This window comes from Epinephelus lanceolatus, chromosome 9 (genome assembly GCF_041903045.1).
Source record: "Epinephelus lanceolatus isolate andai-2023 chromosome 9, ASM4190304v1, whole genome shotgun sequence".
NCBI classification, from domain to species: domain Eukaryota; kingdom Metazoa; phylum Chordata; class Actinopteri; order Perciformes; family Serranidae; genus Epinephelus; species Epinephelus lanceolatus.
This window is the reverse complement of record NC_135742.1, coordinates 11,825,776-11,840,563: the sequence shown is the minus strand read 5'-3', so window position 1 is coordinate 11,840,563 and position 14,788 is coordinate 11,825,776. Positions and strand designations below refer to the sequence as shown.

The 14,788-nt window shown below is 41.3% G+C and overlaps 1 protein-coding gene across 19 annotated transcripts in view; it reads right to left on the bottom strand.

The window, feature by feature from the left end:
- Window positions 1–14,788, bottom strand: part of kcnt1b (potassium sodium-activated channel subfamily T member 1b) — a 126,165-nt gene that overhangs the window by 47,825 nt on the left and 63,552 nt on the right. For all 19 annotated transcript variants that reach the window (XM_078170551.1, XM_078170552.1, XM_078170556.1 and 16 more), the window contains 7 exons: window positions 13,322–13,401; window positions 10,143–10,248; window positions 7,529–7,579; window positions 7,370–7,418; window positions 7,110–7,169; window positions 1,649–1,723; window positions 1,333–1,416 (listed from right to left, as the gene is read on the bottom strand). In XM_078170551.1, the coding sequence (XP_078026677.1) occupies window positions 1,333–1,416; window positions 1,649–1,723; window positions 7,110–7,169; window positions 7,370–7,418; window positions 7,529–7,579; window positions 10,143–10,248; window positions 13,322–13,401 (505 nt within the window). The remainder of the gene's footprint in view (window positions 1–1,332; window positions 1,417–1,648; window positions 1,724–7,109; window positions 7,170–7,369; window positions 7,419–7,528; window positions 7,580–10,142; window positions 10,249–13,321; window positions 13,402–14,788) is intronic.

Below are 14,788 nucleotides of genomic sequence, written 5' to 3'. Positions count from 1 at the left end.
CTGTCATTTATCTAAGGGGAAATTCATTTTTTTCTCTGTTGTGGACACAGGCCCGAAATACACACACATGCACAAACAGGACCTATATGTGCAATAAATGGAGGGATGTCAGAGTGAGGGGGCTGCTTTGGACAGGTGCCCCAAACAGTTGGGGGTTCAGTGCCTTGTTCAAGGGCATCTCAGCATTGTCCAGGTGAACTGGCACCTCTACAGCTACCAGTACACACCCCATGTTAATCCGTTTAGGGACTTGAACCACCGATGCTCCAGCTCCCACGCCAAGTCCCTATGAACTGAGCTACTGTTGCCCCATTTGTGTTTTAAAGTAGTTTAGTAACTTGTTAGTGGTGGCAGGGGTCAGCCAATTTGTGCTGTGTGTAAGTAGAATGTTATCTATACATGTTGGTGCCTTTAGTCTATATTGGCATTGTGATCTGTTCATTTGGAATCTGCATAAAGTCTACTAGCCATATGCTAACACTTGCAAAAGTAAAGTGCCCATGTGAGTACTCTGACCCCAATTGTGTGTATACCATAACCATTATTAAAGTGCCTGCAATGACGATGTCTCAGACTAATGTTTATGTTGTGTAAAACAAGTGACCTGCTATTCAGAAACATTAATTTAGCTTCTAGTTTAAGTCGCACAGAGTCATAAGATCTGCCATTAGCATTTGTTAGCGCTAGCACTGCTTAATGCATCCTGGCAGCGCTGTTGTTGTGCTTGTGGGCTAATTTTATCTGTCTATATCATTATCAATAAAACTAATGAAGATACCACCCCAGCATCCCTGTATCTTATCACAGTGGTCACATAATCCCAACCAACTACAGTTACAGTCCAAGCTACTAATCCTTTATCACAATGGATGTGAGTCTGTTTAATCTTAAACTAAAATTAAACAGTCTAATTTAACCTTTTTAGACAATTGTATAAAAAAAAAAAAGCCTCTTTCTCTGATCCCTTTTATCTTTTCTCCAAACAAGATTCAGCCCAGTTAACCTGAGCCAATGGTCTGTGTTGGCTTTGATAGCCAACTAATTAGCAAGTGGGCTGATTCATCACAGTAAATTGCATTAATGGTAACAACGTTACACAAACTAATGCAGCTAATAACACCAACTTCAATAAGATATACTGACTTGTGCACAATGTCAGCTTAATTGAATTCTGTCCAGGCTACTAAATTGCATAAACCCTCTCAGCCCTCTGAGCTGTGGGCTTTCGTATGTCCGCCAAAGGATGGATAATGTACCTTCAGTTGTGCCGTTTCCTACATAATGCAGCTACGGTTTGTACAGTACAATGAACACACTACTGAAAACACTTACGATCATGTTCTCCAGGGCTCCTTTGGCTAGCCAGCAGTTAAGAAATACAGGAACGAATATGTTTCTTAATGGAGGCCAGAAGATCTAAAGGAGGAAAGGAGGGAAAGACAGAAGAGAGAAAGGGTGAAATAATGGTAACATGATGGGAAATCATTAAATTAATATGCCTCTGGATGAGGTACACATGGTATTGGAGCATTAACATTTGATTATTGGACTGCACTGAGCTCAACAATACCAAAATGACCTTGAGCCTGTGCTAATACATCGTCTATGGAACATACCGACTGCTCAGTTGATTAAATGAATTACTCACTGTGATTATAAATGGCACTGAATTGATCATCTCCAATATGAAGGATATCTGGAAGATCTGCTCCCAAATGTTCCCCTGGAAGGAAATAGATGGGAAATTATTTAGTAAACCAGTAAGAGTGCAGATTGTTTCAGAGAGAAGTGTAATTCCAGTAATAATACAACTGGAGGAAGTCAGATGACTCAGGAAAACAATACAGGCAAGAGGGCAACACTTGTGTATGCTGTGAGTTGTAAGACCATGTTGTTCTAATGGGAGAGAGCAATAAAATCAAACATCTTTCTTTCTTTTAGAGCTGGAATGAAGAGGTCAGTCATTAATGTTGGGTCAGGAAACAACAGTCCTCATTGACCTGTTTTTGTTCTCGAGGCGTTCAAATCAAAGTGCTTGTTTGTGGGGCATGTTAACGATAATCAGCAACTGTGTAACTGAAAGACAATTATCACAGTCTTTGTATCTGAATGTCTTTATTACTACATTCTTCAAGCTTGTATGACTTTTTGAAGAGTTTACTTTCAAACTACTGTACATGTATGTTGCATTCTTTCTTTTAGACATGTGTTGTGTAAATTATGTTTATTAGTATCCTTCCTTTATAACTTGCTGAATTATATATTCAATAAACCCTTAATTAAAGGAAAGCTAAGGAGAAAACTACTAGTTTATTTGAAAGTAATACTGTAGTCGGGATCTTTTGAAGTGAGATTGCATGAGGTACTTTATCATAAAAATAACAACACTTTACATTAGTTAACAATGATCATAAAATAGACTTTAATAAAATACACACAACATAATTCACACATTAAAAGCGGTTTAAAAAAGAGGAGTTTTGATGTGCAATTTGAACCGGGAGAGGTCGGTGTGATCTCGAATGTGTTTAGGGAGAGAGAGTTCTGTCGCCCCAGGATCGGTGCTTGGTCCTGAGTGGTGGAGTCAGGAGGTTGGCATCAGAGGAGCGGAGGCTGCAGGAAGGTGTGTGGCAGTGGAGCAGGTCAGTGAGACAGGAGGGGGCCTGATTATGGAGTGCTTTGTAAGTTAGGAGGAGGATTTTGAATTGGATGTGTTGTGGGACAGGGAGCCAGTGGAGGTTCTCACATGGGAGAGCAGATGGGCAGCAGGAATTCGGATGGTGTACCATAAAGAATGCTTATCCATAGTCAGTATATTACATACAGTAGATTGCAGTCAGTACGCCCCCAGTTTCGAGAAGCAGGCAGAGGCACCAACAACGAAGCTGGGCAATGTCCTGCTGTGGATGGGGGTCAGCAGTAAAACATACTTAAAAAAGTCCTCAAATCCATACCAGTTTAAGTGTACGCTATACTGAGAATATTTTTACTGCTTGTCCATCTATGCTCTTGTCAAAGCCACCAGTCTTTCCATGCAGTATATTTTGTTTATAATCTCCAGCCATTGGGCCAATTTCAGAGGATCAACTTGCAACCATTTGCGAGTCATGGCTTTCCTGATACTTGCCAGAAGTATCTTTAATAAATACTTATCTTTGTTTGGGACAGTTTCAGGTATTTTTCCTAAGTATAACGTGACAAATGAATAGACTAAATCCATCTTAATTATCTTATGAATCTCAATCTGCAATTTTTGGGCAAGCATAAAACATGATAATGATTGGCCAGTGAGGTTCCGCATTGCCTCCAACAAAAGTCCCAGCTCTGTAGGCCTGTTCGCAGTGCTGTTAGTCTGGAGGTGATAAAGAATCGCACAAGGCTTTTCCAACCAACTGACCTAACACTTTTAAGTACCAATGACACACAATAACACAGACAAACTAACTGATTGAGGCAGCAGTCCAGCAGCTTCTGTGCTCAGTGTTGTTAAATGTTTTTGTAAAAGGAGTCTGGCTTTGAAGACAGTGATATAACTGCCTCAGTTCCCTGTCGGAGATTGCTGTCTGATGGCAAAATACAGCAGTGAAATATAAGCGTACACTTGAACTGACGCTGATTTTTTCTAGACGGGGCATTTTTAAAGTGGCTAAAATATGTTTTGCTGCTGCCTCCATCCACAGCAGTACATTGCTTAGCTTTTGTGGCTGTACTCCTTCCTGCTTCTCCAAACTGGGGATGTGCCATCTGCAATTCTCTCTCGATAATACACTGACTATTAATAAGCACCTTATATGACCCCACTTCAAAAGATCCGAACTATCCCTTTAAGACCGAAATGGGCCAAGATGCAGACTTTTTCCTCAAAAAGGCGAGCTGCAGCTAATGGCACAATCAGCTAGGGACTAAATACTAATTGCATATTGAGAGCGAGCAGAATTTACAAGGTACAGTTTGGTGGTGGCTTCTGTCCATGATGAAGCCATTAAAAAAATGTACTAAAGAAAATGACACCAATTCATTTTACAAGGCTTGATTTTATCACCAGCTGAAAGAAAGCAGATTTGCTCCTCATATAATATACGCAATGTAATTCCCTAAACGGCCTTCTGAGAAAGGAAAAAAGACATAGCAACACATAAAAGGATCAGAAAATTGCAAATAATAAAACCTAGACCAAACTTTAGAGCATCACCACAGGGGAGGGAGCTGAAACCTACGGAACAAAATGTCTGAGACAATACCAAGTCTCAGAGCAGCAAAGCTAAAGCTAATATTTCCAAACAAAGAAAATCTTCTGCAGAGACTAGCAGTACAGTGAAGACACTGGACCCTGGCAAGAAGCAGACTTTATCTGTACACAGTGTGGGTGATGTTAATAAGACAATGTCTCCTGCTTTGGTACCCATATCCCTAAGATCCCAAGACAATTTAGGCTTATTTTATTAAGATGCATACTGGGTGAGCTTTTCTTTAATGATTTACTGTCTAAATAAAACAAATGTCCAGTAAACAGATTGCAAGGTTATGCAATCCATCCCACAACAATTTAATAACCTACACTGTACTTTTGTAAAGCTCTAATGGCTGCTCACACTGTATCAGAGAGGCTTTGTGTGGCCATAATTCAGGCTGTATTTCTAGTGCTGTACTGGGGTCTCATTACAGAAGTCCTGTCTTAACTCAGTATAGGATGATATTTAATATTTATGGCATCGCAGAAACATACTTAATCTTATGATGGCAGTTTAGCTATCACAGAACTGTCCCTAGTGAAGCCGGGCTCAGACTATAAGAGTTTTAAAATCCTAACCGATTTTGATATCCTGCCGCATCAACAACACAAGGAGAAAACCCACAGATGCTCTTCTCTTTGATCTCAAACACGCACACACTGCAAGATTTGAAAATAATGGTGCATTACACACACTACAGGATATTATTAAGATTATGAAGCTGGAGGCAGCATGAATGCACCACCTCACGTGATCTCATGAAGAAGCAGATGGGAACAGAGAGGAGACTGTCATGGTGCAACAACTTGCTGTAATGTTAACAATGCTCTGCAGTGAAAAATAAAACCACAGCAGAAGGCTAAACAAGTGTACATGAGAAAATCTATGGGAAACCCAGTCAACAGCGAGGACTGGTGTGAGCTTTTAACTCTCAGTTTAGAAATCTTTTAACAGTAGTATGCCAGCTAACATTAGACTCAAGTGCTAGAATGTTCAGCTGCTCCATACTGACGTAATCATGACCATAATTAACCAAATTTTAAATTCTAAATATCAAACATGTTTTAAATTATCGGGACAGCCCTGATGAGTCGTTCAGGAGATTTCAAACTGGATCACAAAACCTCTCACATCACCAGGTAATCCGGCCCCAACAAAGGTACTGACAAAGGTCTAAAACCGGATTACTCCTCAGATTGTCGGGGTTAAATCTACCTTCGTTAACTTTAGCTTATATTGGAGTTATGCTATGTAGTGTGTGAAATAGAGTATGATGAATGTGCTAGGAAAGGTAGTACTGTCTCTACCTGGAGCTCGCATGAACAGAGCCTGGGTTTGTTGAAGGTGGCAGTAGTGTTTGGGCTGAGAAAGCCATGTGTAAGTAAGGTAAAGGAGGTTGTTGGGTTGGTGCGGGGAGCAGTGAGACCTGGCATTAGGGGAGTGTCTCTGGGACGCCAGAGATCACTGTCTAGCCTCCTGGAGGTGTCGTGGGACCAACTAGACGAAACACTGGTGAAAGGAGGTTCCCACCTGATGACCCCAAAGATGTGTTAGTTATCACTGCTCACTGGTCTGTATAGTTAAGCCTTGCCATAATAGCTCATCATAGGGCTTAGGAGGTTATTCACTGAGTGCTGATCCTTTATCTAGAGTACAAACTTCTTGTGTTTATTTGAAAAAATACCCAAAACACTTTAGGAATCCGAAATTAGGATGGCATAGACTCTGTCCTCAGTTCAAAGTAATGGTCTAAAGAGGCAGCAGCACTGTTGTTAGGTCTACTTATACTGAAATTCCGGCTACAGCAAGGATTTCTTAAGTTAAGATCAAGCAGCAAACTCCAGGGCTGAAAATGAAGCCAGCTTGGAAGTGCCAAAAACTGCAGTTCTTGAAACGGCTGCCTGAGTCTGGCTCCAGAAGTGAGTCAATCCCCATAGACACCCATGTTAAAGTATCCAGCTTTACACTGTAAAAAGATGTCTTTACAGCCTGGTACAAAAAACAAATTCAGTCTCTAAAACTAATTTTTACTTCCATGACAACTGTACTGGGAGGGATTTTTTTGTAACTCACCTGTTAACATTTTATTGAGACTTAAAGTTACACATAATTATGGGCGGATTGCTTTTGAGTGATTGGCTTTCTGCTCATAGTGTCCTCTGCTTCTCAGTCCAATTTTGCCCAATTTAGGTCACCTCTGTCTACAAAAAAACATTGTCATTGTAACTACGTACATTTTGTTTAAAGTCTATGGTTAATATATGATAGGAGGTCTAAGATAGGATAAGACGCTGCCATGAGTTTAGGAATTGCTTCTATAATAGGATATTTTTCTGTAATGAGGCCCCTGGCCAGCATTTCATTGTGATGTCTTTTTGATATGTTGTCCACCTCATTAACAGTCTGTACATTTCTGTTAGGCAAAAATCCCTCTGCTTATTCCTGCTCATTAGCAGTCTCGAAATCTCACACAAAGACTGACCTTTTCTATTCGTGGGAACTTAAGTTATTCCCAAAGAGAACATAATGCTGATATCACTCCCTACTCACACAGTCCTCCCTTTGAATGCATAGGAACTGAGGACTAAGTGCACCTTTAGAGGACTCACATAGATGAAATAAAAGCAGCACTTCCAGCCCTGCGAGCCGGTTTATGTAACTTGTTTCTGAGGCACAGTGTGTGTGATGTCTGAGTCTAAAATTAGTGCCAAAAGTCGTCTGGCCCCGTGTCTGTAATAGGTGCCTTGGCCCTGGCACTTGGACTGGACACTGAAAGCTGTCAGCCCACGAGGAAGAACAAATGCAGTGTGCTGGACAGCTAGAAGACATCAGAATGGATTAGAGAGAGAGACCATGCACTGTGGACCAGTTCCTTACCTTGTAGCTGAGATATGTGATAAGCATGGTCTCCAAGAAACTAATTAAGGCCACTGTCACCTGGAGCGGAGAGGAGAGAGGGAGATAAATGAACCAAACTCGTCTCTTCTGGCTGCTCAACCTCAGCTAAGGAACTTACTGCAGTGCTTTTATCTAACAACTAGCTGCTGGTGTGTTTTGGTTGAATCCTGTGGTAAGACTGGGTTCATATGGTGGAATTTGATTTATGTGCACTTTTAGTGGAGTGTTACTACTCTCACCTGTATCGCCCATACAGGTTCCTTTCTGCAAACCCAGAAAATCAATGACCTGTCAAAAAACATATGAAAAATTTCCTCACACTTCAGTGTACCTCCACATAAATTAGAGAGTGAACAAACACCACTTTACAGTTCAACACCATTTTGATGCAAACATACCAGTCGATGTCTCCCCGCTCTGTACTGTTGCTGCTGTTCGAATAATTTGCACTGTCGGGAAAAATAGTAACAGGGGAAACACACACACACAAAAAAGCATGAACACATAAGTGTGAATGTGAGTGCAAAGATACCCACTGGGAAGCATTCCCATCAGTTGGTATGTTGCCATAAAGAACAAACCCAATGTTTCTCTAAAGGCTGCTGGCAGTGAGCACAATACAAACAATCCACTACTTCCACATGACTTCACAGAGGGAGCAGCTTACACACACACACACACACACACACACAAAAGAAAAAAAATCACCGCATTACTTCATTATTTCATAGTAAATAAAGCCCTGTTTCCACATTGAGCAGTACAGTTCAGTTCTGTACATTTTTTTTCCATTTCCACTGCTAAAAGTTGTGGATGGTACCAATGGAACCGTTCCTTACCGTCCCCATTTTTGGTTCCCCCTCTGTTGGGGTACCTAGCACACAGATCTGGTACTAAAAGGTGGAGCTGTGAACACTGCAGTCTGTTGATTGGTCAATAGAGGACGGTCACTCTGCTCAGGGCTGAGCTGGGGCTGGTTTTGAGGCTCATGTAACCACTGTTCACACTGTGGAGAGTTTCATTTGTAGACTGCAACTATTAAATGAGGAGATGTTTTGCTGCCTCTCACAGCAGCATAAACTGAATTCAATGGGCCCACAGCCAGCGACTTCTAAGGTGGAACGTTATCTTGTAATGTTACTCAATGCATGAGTTGACGACATGAATCCATCAACACACCTTAAATTTCACTGTGACAACTCTGACCATTACTTTACTTTTTATATGACATACACTTTTTGTAATGAGTGTTTATATGTATTAATTTCGACCGGGTTATGTGAACTGCATATATTCTAATCCTCACTTGGAGAAAAAAAAAAGCATCACAGAGTGTCATTCCCGTGGGCTCCAGCAACACTAAACCCCTGAGCTTGCCTGAGAAGGACTAAATGCACAAATCCACTATTTTTAAATATCCCATGGAGAGAGACTCTCACTGCAGCCTGCTTTATTTTGTTCTGAAAATGTCAGAATGCAGCCTCGTTTTGTGGACGATTAACGAGGTGGAGACTTCCCTCCGTGTCACAGGTAATGAGGAAATACAGTGAGTGCTGGATGGAGCAGTGAGTGACAACAACACCGCCCACATTTAAGTAGTACTGTCTGTGGTGGAAAGGCAAGGATCTAGGTACCATGTCTGTAGGGTTAATTTTAGTACCATACTGAAAGTGTTTGATGGAAACAGGGCTTAAGAAAACCCAGGGCAATCTTTAAATCCCCCTCCACTCATAAATGTGTTTGTCTTTTGTTTATGTCCACTAAAAATGTCCTACTTGGCTATACTGATGTGTGTTTGTGCAAAGTTTATCCCTGGAGAGTGTTTTCACATTCCTCTATTTAAGAGGGTGATTTCTGTGCATTTTCCTAAAGTCTGAGATTCAAATATACAACAGGCAAGCTACATTAGGCATGTCATTAATATAAAAGCCAATGGCTGTCCAATATTGACAGGGGAACAGACTTCGACATAGCACCTGCATAGAAACCTGAACCCTCTGTTAGGGGTGGGCTGGTGTAAAAAAAAAAAGAGCCAGAACAGTGTACTGAATTTTATCAGTAGGTATCACACTTGACTCAGCAGCTGCTCCCAAGTGAAACATAATGATACCATGTCCCAAAAGCAAACAAGCGTCAAAGCCAATTACTGATTTTGGTGCACACCAGTCTCCTTACCTTAGAGTCTTGGTCTGACTTGGGGTCAAACATGTATGGCTGAATCTCCCTGATGTGTCCTCTAATGCTAACTGTAGCTATCTTGCTTTTTTGCAGGTCAACTGAGCGCTAGTCTCACAAAGCCAGACCCATTTCCACACTTAGTTTTAGTGCTGTGTCAATGCTGGAGAAAGCAGAAAGCGGCACCTAGCACAAGCCGCGGTGATAGGCTCAAGGCCAGATCCACAATGTCTCAATAAGGCAGAAAGAAAGGATCTGCTCTCAGCCTCTTTTCAGAGTTTAATTTTTACTTTTTATGTGAGAAAACCATGTTAAACAAAAATATTAATCACATAAAACTTGTCTGGAGGGGGATTAAATGTTATCAAAAGGCACACAAATGTTGGTTATACATTTAAAGTTCATAGTTTTGGGAGTAATTCTCAATTACACAAACCCCTTAGGCATATTCAAAGTGTTGTGAGCAATATTTGCATATGAATAAATGTGTTTTCCTCTCATATCTGTCACATTTGTGGCTCTATGCACATGGCGAGGGGGAAATATTCTTGGATATTTCCCTCTGGCATATGGCAAGTCATCTGGTTGGCTTAGAATATAATACAAGAGGAAAAAGACAGATAGCATTAGAAGTGATTAGAAGACAGCTGCCTCTGCAAAAAACAGTTTCTGGACTCTGATATCTTTTTAAGAAGCAAAAGATGTCACTAAGTAAAGACCTTAGCAAATCATATAACACATACACAAACACACAAAAAACTATCAAGAAAACACAGACACATCTAGAGTATGGGTTAACTGATGAGTGAGGTGGCGACTGCTGAGTGGGACGCTTACCATGGGTTGTTGTTGTCCTTATGGGGGTTATCCAGGCTGACTCTCAGTATGTAGAGGGCGCAGGTGAGAATCTTCAGTGAGAAGTTGAACAGGCGGATTCTCAGGCCTGTGGACCCACAAAGTTTGACCGTTTGATTTGACTGAAATAATGGTTTAGCAAGTCATGATCACCTGAAAATGAGTTGACCCTCTTTGATATTATCTCACACTTGTTTACAAACTTCAACCTCAATATGAGTATTTGTATATTTTTTACTTAACATTTGTTGCGTAAAGTAGTTAAGAAATGCTTCCGGTGCACAAAGAATCCAAATGACAGAAAATTCTTGATGCAGTAAAAGGGGTAAAGCAAAATTATATCAAGCAGTATGATCCAAGCCTCATTTATCCAGTTGTATGCTCAATACTAGGGCTGCCCCCGACTAAGAATTTTCCTAGTTGACCAATAGTCGTCATTTAGGGCCATTAGTCAACTAGTTGCCTTACTAGTTACATGTTTAATTTAATTATTAAATCGTATATTTTGGGCAGGGCAACACAATGGTTTGAGTTGAAGGTGTGAGAAAGAATAGTATCAGTAACATTGTTAACACTGTGCTACATTACAGAGAAATACAAAACCGTACTAATGAACCTTCATTAATATAGGCCTATATTTTATCTACAAGTGCACGTCACACACTGAGCGAGCCGCCTGTTAATGACGCTGTGGGCTAATGGGCATGTAGCTACTTCCATGTTTCAGATCATACGTCATATTTGTAGTCGACCGATGAAGATGAGTTTACCTATCACCTTGGGTTCGTCCTTCACCTTCTCAAAATGATCCCACACTTTGGATTTCCTGCCCGACATGTTATTAACTAGCCTGTGGAATAACCGCAGGTACCAGCCCTGGAAATTAGAGGCCGTATACATGTCACATCTTTCACAGCCTAGAAAACACAAGGTCAAGTGCTGGGTGTTACTCTTGTACCTTTTTTGTGCCAGTTTTCAAGAGTGCGGCAGCAGGTTGCGTCAGAGGTTGCTAAGCAACCTTAACAAGCATCGTATAGCCTATTTACCTGAAATCCTGAGTGCAGAGCTGATCTTCTTCCAGGTGCTGTTTATAAGTGTGTAGGCCTATCGTCTGTGGGACAGATGTAAAGCTCTGGGTAGCCCTGCACTAACATGATCAACTTTTCCATATTTATCAGATTGAATATTTACAGAAGAAGGGAAAGATATCTGTCGGCTGTGATTGGGTTGTAACTTGACTCCTGTCTGACTGCTGAGTATGGCCACTTCCTGTGTCTGTCCTTTGAAATTAAATTCCCACATGGTCCAGTCATATAGGTTTTGATTTATTTTGAAAAGGTGCAGCTCCTAATAATAATCTTTCGGATCGACTGACGTTCGGCCGACTATTTGAAACTGAACTTAAAGTTAAAGTTATCTACACTCTCTTCAGAGCCAGATTCCATTGGAAAAAGCTCTTCAGAACACAGGAGCTGCTGGGCTACAACTGCCTCATCAGTTTGTTGTTTGTGTTATTGTTTGACTCTAGTGTTAAGTGTTAGTTTAGATTCACTAAAGTCACACAATGAGACAAACAAGCTACCAATCAAGGCAGCAGTAGACCAGTTGCTCTCGTGTTGTTTAGCAAGGTAAAAATGACTGTTTTTGTCAATGGAGTCTGGCTTTGAAGTGAGCAAATATTAATTTCACTTTCAGTTTAGTTCCTTGCCTGAAAAGACTCTCTGTTTTGGAAGTACTGAGCATAAAACTGGATAAATGACACTTGAATTATAGTGCACGAGTTGTGTGAGAGTTTATCAAGAAATGTTTTGATATAGTTTTACTACTGTTAAATGCAGACCCCTATTACTTCAATTCATGAAGAATTTCTCTATTTTTGGACTCCGTTCACCGCAGGCATGCAAAAGAAAAAAACAGCGCCTTCTTCATGACTTCAATGTAACACAGGGTGAGTTATTGACATACAAATGGTCACTGGGGTGAGTGAAGTATTCCTGTAAGACCAGAATCTTCAGTGTATACAGCTGACGACAGATGCAGCCAAATCTCTCCTCAGTAGAAAGTTGATTCTGCTTTAACACCAGTTGTTGTTGGTGAATAATGCCTTCAGTGAAAGGCCTAAAGAGACTATATCTGTCAAAGCCCTGAAGCATAACTAATGCAGCTCTACGCTGCTCTGGCACCCTGTCACAACAGATTTCCTCTGACGCATAGCTTCTAAATCCTCCCAGAATAACAAAAAATAACACCAGCACTTTTATGGGCTTCTAATATGAAGACGGATCACACAGCAAGATAAATGACTGGCAGGATTGAACAAAAGTAGGCGAGCGGGATAAGAATGTTTGTGGAATCACAATTTCCTGTTTGAATAAGCACAGGCATATACTGAAAAGCACACATCACCAAATGTGCTCGACAGAAACCTGGCTGCAGACATGCTTTCCGGGCAGAGGGTGGTGCTAGCTGTATTACCCATTTCCAATCAGCCTCAGCACCTGCTTAATATCCTGTGACACGACCTCTTCAGAAGATGTCAGCGTCGATGTTAAAATGATTTGAAACTGGACAAACAAACAGCAAAGCAACAGCATAGAGCAACAGACCCCTGCAGCCCAGTGCGACATTTTCATTAGAGCCTGTTGTTTTATGTCAAAGACTGTGGTGGCTTAGTGACAATGACAAGTTAAAGGAAAGACAGCAGCATGTCAGTGCCGAGGATATGTTCTACAGGAGACACACAGTTCCCATAGTGGACATTTTGACAACTAGATGCAAATGAGTGGCTTCCAGACACAATGCACCAAACCGCTGAGTGTCTTTTCAGAGATGTTGTGGCATCGCCGGTCTTATCTCCTGTTGAGAAAAACACTGCAACGCTGCCTCGTTTCTCAGCAAATGAGCCGTACTCTTCTGTCCTTGCTGGGCTACAATGCGCACACCCAAATATACAATGTTTTATAACCAGGCCGCTAATGTAATAATGAATCCCAACTGAGATAGGAATGTGATACGCATCATCACAGACTGCAATTTCCTGAATTATGTTTTTATTTGTTCATTTAGCTCTGAGCATAACCACCAGCAGCAGCAGCAGCAGGCCTCTTTGCATTACGGGGATGGAGGAGGATGGGGTGAGGTACCCTGTCGGCTGTACTTACTTGACCTTTGGTTTTTGATGAAGAAAAGCTTCAGCCTCTCCTTGAAGGTGTTTTCGTTCACGTAGAACTCCACCTGCACCCTGTGGGGAGCAGTGACATGATGTCAGTGTACATGTACACAGGTGAGCATGCACGCAGCACCTCCCCTCATATACACACACAGAAATGAGCAGAAAACATTTGATCAAACAGTGTAAATCTTTCCATTGTACTTTATAACCAGGTGTGAGACAAAGCAGTGGATTTCCATTGACATGAAATCAGTGCCAGATACTGTAAACGTAACACACATGACAGCTGTGGTCCAGACACATTCACACGTGTAATCATGTTTGCATACAGGCTACAGGTGCCAAGACAATACCTGAGTATCAGTGCGTAATAACATACTTGGTTTGAGGATAATAAACATGTTGTGTGACAAAAGCAAACAGTTTTTACATATAACAAAACATACCACGTTTGCAATTTTTTTATTGTTCTACTAACAGCTTTTTTGGGAAATCATTAAGTCCTTTTAACAATGAAAGTACTTATCTGTGAACTGCCGTAAACTTTTACAGCACGTCTTCAGAAGGAATGAATTGGCCTAGGACTAAGTGCAACAGAGAGGCTGTGGAAGTTGGTATGTGTCATCAGCCTTCCCCTTTAAAACAGCCCTATAAGAAATCTCCCTAAATCAAAGAGTCTAAAATTAGTAAGGTTATAAAAGAAAATATCTTATCAAAGACTAAAAAGCAAGACTTATAAACTGATCAAGCATTCAATAGGGCACCTCCCTGAAAGATGAAGATTTGTGGTACAGGCAGCAGAGGACCTAGACCCAGGATGAGTCTGAGTGAGATGGAGCAGCTGCCAGGAGGAAGAGAAGCTTTACCCAGTCAGGCTCCGACATAACGTCTTCTTCTGCCTTCTGCTTAGAGGTGGTGAACTAGCAGCTCACAGCAACTTAATACAATACACTCTCTGGCTTTTGTCTGAAATCTAGTGTCGGCAAAGCATCGCGTAGTTGCACGAATTAGCTCAGAGGGCTAATTTAGCTTGTTTACTATTTAACGTGACCGTTGTTGTCACCCTGAATGTCCTGCCAAACCCCATTCAAACCTATAAACAAAGGAAGGAATACTAATAATAAATAATAATAACTTAGACCTATATAGTGCCTTAAAAAGACCCAAGGACACTTTACAACAACAAAAATAACAATCTAGCAACCAAAAGCCAGGGTGAACAGGTGTCTTTTCAGTGAAGATTTAAAAATGTCCAGTGTTGGCGCGTGGCGAATCTCCATGGGGAGAGAGTTCCAGAGGGTTGGGGTTGCCACACTGAGGGCTCTATCCCCGAATGTTCGCCTGCTGGTGTGAGGGATGTTGAGGAGACCCAAGTCAGCGGACCGCAGGTTCCGTGAGGGGGTGTAATCAGTGAGGAGGTCCAATAGGTACCGTGGGGCAAGGTCATGGCGAGCTT